Raw genomic sequence first — 9,786 nt, 5'->3', positions numbered from 1 at the left:
CATATCCCGGGTGACCAGGTCCCCCGTTTCGTTCCTGAGAGGGCCCACATTTTCCCTAGTCTTCCTTTTATCCTCAACGTACCTATAGAAGCTTTTCTTGTTGCTCTTGATATCCCTGGCCATATTTAATTCTATCAGGGCTTTAGCTTTCCTAACCTGATCCCTGGCTGCTTGGGCAATTTCTCTGAATATACCCCCCCAGTTTTCCTTCTACCCTATATTGTTCAAAAAGCCAGGGAAGCTGCATTCCTTTACACTCCTCTTAAAAAAAGGGGGAAAAAAAAAAAATTGCTACCCTCCGCTGCTTTCTAGATTCCCCTGCAAAAGATTCCCCTGCAAAAGATTCTCACCCTTCTCTTTCACATACAGGTTTCAGATACATTTACTGATCTTCACAACAACACATAATGTATTATTAGGATCCCTCATCTCTTCACCTATGAATGTGCTTTGTAACTGAGCTTTAAAAAAATTCAGTCTAAACTTACAAGTTTGGTTTTGCTTTTTTTTTTTTTGTTTGTTTGTTGTTTTTGTGAATTACCTTGGTAATTACTGTTGTTACTTTAAAATGAACCGGTCTACCCTCAGATAAAGTTATGGCTCTGCAAGTTTCCAGAGACTGGGAGGAATACTCCAGAAATCGGGTGAACGAAAGCAGTTGTTATCTGTAAGATCAGGCTAAGCTACTGTGAATTCAAAAAACATATCTTAAGTCAACTTCCCCTCATCCACACAAAGTATCTTGCTCTGTTAAGCACAGCACTTGATCTTTGTCTCTCTGACAACACTGGGTCACCATTTAGAACCAGGATCTTGGCATGACACACAAAGCTATACAGAGCTTGATCTGTTTAAAGGCATCTCTCTGTGGACATTGCCCCTTGGCCTAAATCCCAGTAAGAACAATGGAAGGTGGCAGCTGTTATAGAAACAGGTAGTTCCTTTTATGGAATTCTCTGCAGAAGAGTATCTTCTCTCTCTCTCTCTCTCTCTCTTTCTCTCTCTCTCTCTGTAGACCTTCAGTTAATGCAAAATAATCAAATGTAGGTGACCTTTAACAGGGAAGTTTGAAGACTCTCACTATTCAATTAAAAATATTAGCGATAGTCCCAAGTACTCGATTTCTGGAAGAACAATCTCAACATTCACTTCTAGATTTAAGTACATTTCTTACATTTAGATACACACTGCCATATTCATTCTGTATCAAACAAGAGCAACAATTTTGAAGAAAATTTACCGTTTCTCTGTATGATTTAATCTTTGATTCAAGTGTAAAACTTAGTTTAATTTACTTAGTTTAATTTTGAAAGTGGAAAAACACCACAAAAGCCTTCACTCAACAAGCCGTTTGCCCTGTTGGTTCATGAGTACCCAAGAGGGACCTCCTTCCTGTGCAAATTTTTTTAATACTGTTCTCTGTGACCTTTGGAAGCACAGCCAACAGGGATTACAAATTGCTTTGTTAATGAAAATAATTAAGTATTTTATCTAGGCTGTCAATGGACTCAAATGTTGTTACAGATTGTTGTGCAGGAAATTAAGGGAACTGTAAGTCTCTAGAGGAATCTTGTTATCTTTTAAGTGTTGACCTCAGTTTCCTAATACATACCCTCTGAGCCCTTGTAAGCTCTACTGTGAAAGAATATGACTTTTATAATTAAACAGAGAGCTGAACAGCTATGTCAAGGACCAATTTGTCACTGCACACAGACAGTGCTATTAAAAATAGGCACTGAAAATAGGCGTTCAATATTGATACTTTACTAATACACTGTGTGATCAGCACTGCTGAACACTTGGCAGGAAGGCTTGAGGCTACAGAAAGACCAAAAAAGATTAACCCCTAGTGAAAGATAGTTTAAAGTATTGGAAAGTGGGGTTAAAGTGTTTTACAGATAATCTAAATTCTTCCCCAGCCTTGCAGACTACTGCAAAGGTTGAAAGTATAAGATTTTATTAATGCTAAATTATGTTTGATCACTTGTATGGAATAAACCTATTCATTAGCAAAACATACAAAATTGCATGATCAAGTATGTAATCACCAAATGGAATGGAAAAGTGAAATATAAGATAGATTTAAAATTAGCTGCATGTTATGATCTTTTACTCTCTACAGCGAATGATGTGATGAACTTTTCACACTGAAATATATTTTGGTCAAGAAAAATCAGCATTCTTACATTATGATACAGACAAAAAGGAACAAATACTCATCTGGAACACCAATTAAACCTCCACTCTGAAAAATGCTGTACATAGTATTCAAAGTGGCACTAACATGAAAAGGTGAGTTTTACTTTTCAACTCTATCCTGTTAGCTTCTTCAGTAGACAGACAATATTTGACAAATGTTTTGTTGTAACTTCTAGTATTACTTCTCTGATCTATTAGTTTATCCTCTTTATACTTTGGTAAAATTTCAGTCAGACTTCACAATAGTTAGACCCTCTTCAAGATCATCAAAATGTTCAACTGATAGGACTTAGAGACAAGCTTACTGTTCAGTGGTTTCTGGGCATCTGCATTCCCTTCTCCTTCAGATCCTGAGGGCTGGTCTTCTACCTTAACAGTTGTCTTTTTCGACCTTGTCCTGTCATCTTCATCTTCACTATCTGCTGTGTAAAGACTTCGATCTGTAAATGGGCGTCTCTCATCTCTGTCTCACAAGAAAAAAAAAATCATGTTATTCTTACAAACCCGAAGCAATTGTTTTCCTTGCATTATTTACAACACGCTCTCGAGATACAACAGTAATGTTCTTATGCTCATCTCTTCATTCCCAATTGTACATATTCCCATTTTACTCCCTGTACAACTGTCATTTCCATAAAGATGAAAAGTTTTATACCAGAATATTTTTAATGCGAATCACTAATAGATGGATACAAAACAACCGTTTCTACTTTGAAGCATTCCCTTCAGTACAAACCCAACTGAGCAACTGAACGAAATGCTGTAACAAAGGAACGCAAAGAATCTCCTCCTCTTCACTCCATAACCGTGGCTCCACTAGGGGACAGCAGACACAACAGACAACACATTCTTTCTATATTCCTAACATGGATCTTACTGGTAAAAGGGAACCTAGAGCTCCACAAACAGAAAAGAAATGCTATTAATAATTAGCATGCTCCGGACCATAATGACTAGGAACAAATGATCCACAATCAACCCTTTGTACCTAATTATTCTTCCATTTGACAGCAGAAGGCGAAGATCATTGTCTTTTGTTCGCCATTCAGGTACGGTAGAAGATGGCTGAAAGGGCTTGTTAAATCTCCCATTCAGTTTCGAGCTTGCAGTATCCTAAAGAAGTAAAAGCAATGTTGCTTATTATTTATCTCTGTAAATTCAATTGTTTTTTCTGCACTCCACAAAAGCTTAAACTCAGCACCAGGATGGTTACCTTACTGATAACCAACTGAAGAAAGCTCAGACAAAACATGTTCGGATGTAAAAAACAGCAGACTGCATCTTCTCCTTCCTTGAATCATCTATACTCTCCTGAAGCATCTGAAACAACTACAACTTCACTACAACACTCCTTTTGTGTTTCCTTCGGAGAATTATCACTGTATTCAAAACAAAGGAATACCAGTGGAGACAGGCAAGCCAAAAGCTGGGCTTTGAACTGATAAGGCAATTCTTGGACTGGGTATCTGGTCCCTGGAATTAGTATCCCAGAACTCATTTATAGGACAGTGAAATATCAATAATGGAAAGTAACCTGCCATAAGCAGAACTTTCTTAGCAAAAAGCAATTTACATTTGACACACTCTGAAGCAATTGGCGATACACTTACATGCCAAACCAGTAACATGTAAAATTTTTTTTTTTTTTTTAAAACAAGTCAATACTGATAGTGAACAATACATTTCTACATTAAATGGCAATGACTAATACTCCTAAACATCTGTTTGTAGCACTGAACTGCACAGGTTAACTATTCGTGGTAAATTTTAAGTTCAGCTTTCTGTCTTTGAGGGCTAAATGACTGTCTCTTGTTCATGCCTTATGAAGATCAATATAAGGACCCAAATCAGTATTTCTCCACTATCACAGTCCATCCTGTCCCAACTAAATTTGTCAGCATTTCTTATTCTCAGAAAGCTACTTATTTCCTTTCATAAAGCTACTTATTTCCATTCTCTCACTCCTCCTCCCATTCCTGTTGCTGTTTTTTGAAATAAGGTCCTCAAACTTGAAAAAACCGAATTTTTCAAGAGACTACATTTCGCTCATCCATTCCATGATACTTTTGTAATATGACCACAAGGTCCACAGCCCCACAATAGAGACCAAAGGCAGTCTTAGGCCTACTGGTGGGGAGGCACAGTCATAGAGGAAATAAGAACATGACCGAAAAACAAGGCTAATCAAATTATAACTGAACTATAAGAAACAGCTACCTAAAAACACATAGAGAAGCAGTCTGGCTCAGAGCCTCACCAAATCAAGGCTTTGCAAGCTCCCTTTTCTTCACAGAAATTATTCAAAGTAGCACTTGATAGCTACAGCTGTCCTAATTCAAAAACTATAGTTGAAGTAGGTAGTGGATTCAGGGCACCTTCTGAACCAAAAGGTTGAAGGAACCTCCACAAAAAAATTATCAAGAAAGAGGGAAATTCCTATCAGGAAAACTCAAAAGAAAGAAACTGAAAACAAATCTATCCACGTCTCATATGACAAAGAGTAGCAGCCTGCGTTCTTATGCATGTTGAAAGCTTTTCCCTTTCAACAGAGATTGAAGATCTACTCTGGTTTTGTTCTTCTTGCACATAACTTAATACTTGCCTCCTCCCATGGTGACATCTCCAGCCTTTTCAGCACCTCCCTGGTGTGGAGTTCCAGGATGTCCAGATTAGAAGGAGTTTTGGTAGCATGGTCTCGCAGTTTCCTCACCCTTCGTCTGGAGTGGTGAGGGGAAGTTGTTTCATGCGAAGACCGTGAAGTTGGACACACACCAAGAATTCCCTGAGTTTTAACTAGTTTGCTGTTTTCCTCCTTTAATTAAAAATACATATTTCAGAATAGTCTCAGAGGAATAAAGCCACTTATTTAAGTGCTGATTCTTATTCACCTAATTAAATGTAAATTATATAAATAAAATTGTTAGACCTTTTAGAGCAATACTACATATTTCCTATGGATTTGATGTACAAAGCTTAGTTTCTACTGCACCTCTTTCCTATTTGGGGCTTTAAACTCTCCCATAATAGTAGTGCTTAACACCGAAAGCTATCACCAAAACATAAGGTTTTATGCATGAAGGCAGCACAGGGTAGACATGTATTGTACCTAACAGATCACACTTCTCTTCAGTTCTCAGAACTGTTCTCTCCACGTGCAAATGTGAGAATTTTTCAAGAACTGATATTCATTAGGGAATAAAGGAGCAAAACACTGGTATAGGAGGGGAAAAAACAAAGGAAAAAAACACTGACTATATAACAAATAGGGACAAAACATAAGAAAAAGAGCAAAAGAGATGACAACTGGACCAGAACTAACAAACAAGAGGGTAGGAGAATGGAATATGCACAAAATTTCAAATCAAACTCTTTAACGACATATTCACAGTTATTATTTTAAGTAGTTATAAGTGAGAACATTTTAGAAATACTAACCTACAAATACTTTTACCATTAAAAAATCTTTTTTTTTTTTTTTAAATATATAAAACACCCTTGCTGTGAGTTTTCTTTATCTGAAATACCCATAGCTTAGTATTGCCAACAGTTTTCCTCTTGATCTTCTATTATTAAATGAATATTAAATAAATTAAAAGGTGCATACAGTCAAACAAAAGCGCAACTACTATGGAATTCCTTGATTCAAAGATTTTTTTTCTGCAGGCTTATGTAGCATTGCCTCTGTTCTTACCTCTACAGAACGAATCACTTTTGAGAGCTCTTTTATGAGATGCCCAGGCCTGATGTTGTCTGGAATTTCAAAGGCATGTTCTGTTACAAGCTGTATGCAAAGGGGGAAGAAAAGATACTTAATTCATTTTCTCAGATAAAAGCGGAAGTAGTACGAAATAAACAAATCTACAGGGAAAAAATTTAAAAGGAAAAAACCAGATTAATTAATTTAATAATGACTGCAAACTGCCAGGACAGATAAACACACACACTGAAGCTTCCAGTCCAAGCTTCAGAAAGCAGCAGATATCCCTCAATGTCTGATGCCCAGGCTACATAAGGGAGCCTCGAGTTCAGCCATCCCACTGCTTCTCTAAGAATTCAAAGAAGGGGTAATACAAAGCCATACTGACAACCACTTAAATTTTTTCCCCTCAGTACAGTAGTCAGCTTCTTTTTTTCCCTTTAGCACGGTCAGTATAGAGACACACTTCAGAAACTCATTAGAGTAACAGCCTTCAAAACAGCTAAAGACTAAGGGAATTTCACTGTGGCAAAAATTTAGTCTAAAGAGCAAATCAAGAATAATAATGAGTAACCAACATGCAGATTTTTTAGACATCTGCCTCACATTTGACTTTTAAAAACTACCTTCTTAGCTTATTTAAAATCTGGTAGGTTGGAAAAAGCAATTAAGAAATCATTCCCTGTAAAAAAAATTTAGGACACCATAACAGTTTATGTTCCCTTTAATCCTCTGAAACAGTATCAGAGACAGGTTTTCTATTTATTTATTACCAATCTGAGTAAGTCCAAACACTCTACAGGTAGATCTAGTAAAAAAATATGTTTAATATTTTGTATGTACAGTTTAAATTTGCCCCAAGACACTTTAGTTAAACAGACAAAACAGCACTGGTCACACATAGGCCAGAATGACTGACATGAACTCTGCTATCCCCTTAATCGACTATTTAAATGGAAAAATATCCTACAAACACTTTCAGCTATCCACATTTCAAAAATGAGATTCAACAGCAAAATTATCGCTAGAAGCAATTTGATACCGTATGTGCATTTCATTGAACCTGGCTTCCTCTCAGTCATTAAAACGAATGCTCTCCCCGCCCCCCCGCAAAAAAAGCCAGCAAAAAAGCCCAGAAAAAAACACAACTGTGGATATATAACCATGGTATAACCATTCTTTTCAGTGCCATTAATTCTACAGGAAAGATTAAATCAGCTGCTATTATTTACCATTGCTCATTCTTCAAACACATCACCTCTACACATTCATACTTGGGAACATGGCACCTCTGTCACTAAACTGTGTAATTTTTCCAGCAAGTTACTGGTCATTTTAAGACCATTCAGTCCTTTCTACTTAAGGACTTCACTCTCCCAAAAGCCTTCCTTGTCCATGAAGACTTCAAGAGGAAGTGACTGATGCGATCCTCCAAAACACTGACTTCAAAGTTTCTCCGGTTTAAAAATACTGAAAAGCCTTCCTAATGCAAACATAGTTTATATCAGAAACACATTATTTTGCCAGCATGATTGATAGTAACTCTTTGAGCAAAGTTAGTTCCACTGGCAAGCTCACCTGTTTGCCACTATAAAAGGTACCTATTTACACCAAAGCTTTCTCAATTAAGCTGGGGAAGTGGGGGGAGACGGGGGAGACAAATATCCATCCAAGCAACTTAAATATGCGAACAAATTCAAATGGATATATAACCTAACAGTCTGACAGAAGGAAAGGACGGGCAGGAAATACAAATACCTACAGACGCCATGTCTGAAAAATTATCATTATTAAATAACTTGTTTTTAAGTTGTCTCTGCATACTGCCTCTTGGAAAAGGAATAAGCAGCTTTTGGGACTGAGGAATTCTCTTGTACTAGGGAGAACAGTAGCAACAAAATGGCCTAAGTATGTCAGATGTGAATTGCAGGTAAAGAAAATAATGAAAAAGGCTATGATTCATTCAAGAGCTTCAAGAAATTGTTTTGTAAATGTTGGAAATATACAGAGGAAAAAGAAACTTGTTTTAAATCAAGAGATACAGATTAAAAAAAGTCCTGGTTGGCAAATGAATCCACCCATTTTTGGAAACTAGCATCACAATGAAGTATATCAATACTGAAAAACACACACAAAAAAATAAAAACAAAAATAATAAACCCCTCATCCCTCCCTCTTTACAAAAAAAACCAGATTTTTTTTCTTTTACAACTGCTTTTTTTTTTTTTTTAAAAAAAACACAGAACAATTGCCCAAAATAATCTTACTGGTATATGAATCAAATATCTGAAAAATTGAATCTGAGACCTGTTGCTTATGCAAGCTGGAAGGAAGCCAGAGCTAAAATCCAAGAGCTCACATGGATAGGTCATCATCTTTACTGTGTATATCAACTAACCTGCAGACTGACGATCTGCACCAAAGTAATCGGCGGATACACATACTGATAAAAGCCTTGCACAAACTGAATTCAAATCAAGATATGAAAACCAAAATAATTTTACTAGCACTCAATCTCTATTCTCAGCATCTTGTAATTTTTGGCAGTTTTTAAGTATTGCAGAAATGAAGATACTGCTGCCCTGCTAAAGACGAGTTTGAAATTCTCCAGCAAGTAGTTTAAAGCAATTCACTAAGGTAATTCACATACGTCTTGAAAAGACATACTCCATGTTACGAATGTGAAACCTCATGAGTAGGCTTCTCATTTGTGGAGTTATTCATTTGTCATTTCTTTTTCAGAATCTGTCTGAGATCCCCAGCATGAGAGCGGATCATATAGCAACATACAAAGCTCCTCCTGTCTTCAGCTGCATACAACTACAATCCTATCATGCACATGGCCTGCTGCAAAGAAAAGATCAGCTCACTTATGAAACAGTAGCTAGAAAAGATGGACACAAGGTACAAAACATGATAGCTGGTGGACAGCAGACAACATGTGACTAGATCTCTGGTGCTGTGCAGTTTCCTCACAATTGAAGTGTTTGTTCAGCCAGTGGTTTGGGAATACTCACGGGTCTCATTAATAAGCGTTCAGAATGCAGCATGTGCAATTAATTTTTTCCACAGAAGAGTAGGAAACGTATCACATTCTAGATAAAGTATTAATCAAACTACTTAATGAGCTACTAGACAGTACACAAATGCTACAATACTATGCTACAGCAATTTAGAAAAGAAGAATTCCAATCCAATTTCAAATTAAAATAAGGATTTATACAGGCTATGTTTGATCTCAGTTATCAGCAGTCTGATTACTCGGCTTGCTTATTATCCATGCCATGGATGCAGAGATAGCTTGGATTCACATATGGTTTAAGAGCTTAGGCACAACATCCTGTAACTACTGCTACATTGCTTACTAGCTAGCTTTGATCCAGAATGGCATAGATAAAGAGACACTGGAGAACCAACTCAGAGGTGTTACAGAGGGCCAGCAAAGGTCCATCTGGAATCAGTCATGCTACACAGGCTGGACCCCAGATTCCACACAAAGTAATAACCACTTCTGTGTTTGCATCTCGTGTTCAGTTCCACAAAGCTCATTACGTTGGATGCAGCATTGTGCAAATATCATACCTGTTGTAAAATAAGTTCTCTTACAAGGAGAACTTGCTGGCAGAAAGACCAAACAGATCTCCAAGAACCAGTTCAAGTCAGCACGGCCAGCAACAAACTAGAATTAATAAGCTCAGTCAGAACAAAAATGCCTGTCAGTGAACAGCACTGCCCAGAAGCACAGGTTCCAATAGGGCTTATTAGCTCAGGCACATGAAAAAACACATGGAGCTAGGCCAGATCCAGTGCTGTCAAAACAAATAAGCTTTCCTGAAGAGCAGAGCACCAGCAAAGCCATCACAGACAATACATTAAGGATTTTACGAGAG

At 37.3% G+C, this 9,786-nt stretch overlaps 1 protein-coding gene across 1 annotated transcript in view; it reads right to left on the bottom strand.

Annotated features, from left to right (window-relative positions):
- Positions 1-2,504: 2,504 nt before the first annotated feature.
- KDM7A (lysine (K)-specific demethylase 7A) overlaps positions 2,505-9,786 on the bottom strand; it is a gene marked incomplete at both ends in the record, with an annotated part of 24,506 nt that continues 17,224 nt past the window's right edge. The window contains 4 exons of the mRNA XM_009582273.1: positions 2,505-2,662; positions 3,188-3,312; positions 4,802-5,011; positions 5,891-5,980. Of these exons, the coding sequence (XP_009580568.1) occupies positions 2,505-2,662; positions 3,188-3,312; positions 4,802-5,011; positions 5,891-5,980 (583 nt within the window). The remainder of the gene's footprint in view (positions 2,663-3,187; positions 3,313-4,801; positions 5,012-5,890; positions 5,981-9,786) is intronic.

The sequence above is a fragment of the Fulmarus glacialis genome, unplaced genomic scaffold (assembly GCF_000690835.1).
Source record: "Fulmarus glacialis isolate BGI_N327 unplaced genomic scaffold, ASM69083v1 scaffold1987, whole genome shotgun sequence".
Lineage (NCBI taxonomy): Eukaryota > Metazoa > Chordata > Aves > Procellariiformes > Procellariidae > Fulmarus > Fulmarus glacialis.
Note: the sequence above shows the minus strand (reverse complement) of the source record. Positions and strands in the feature narration are given on the sequence as shown.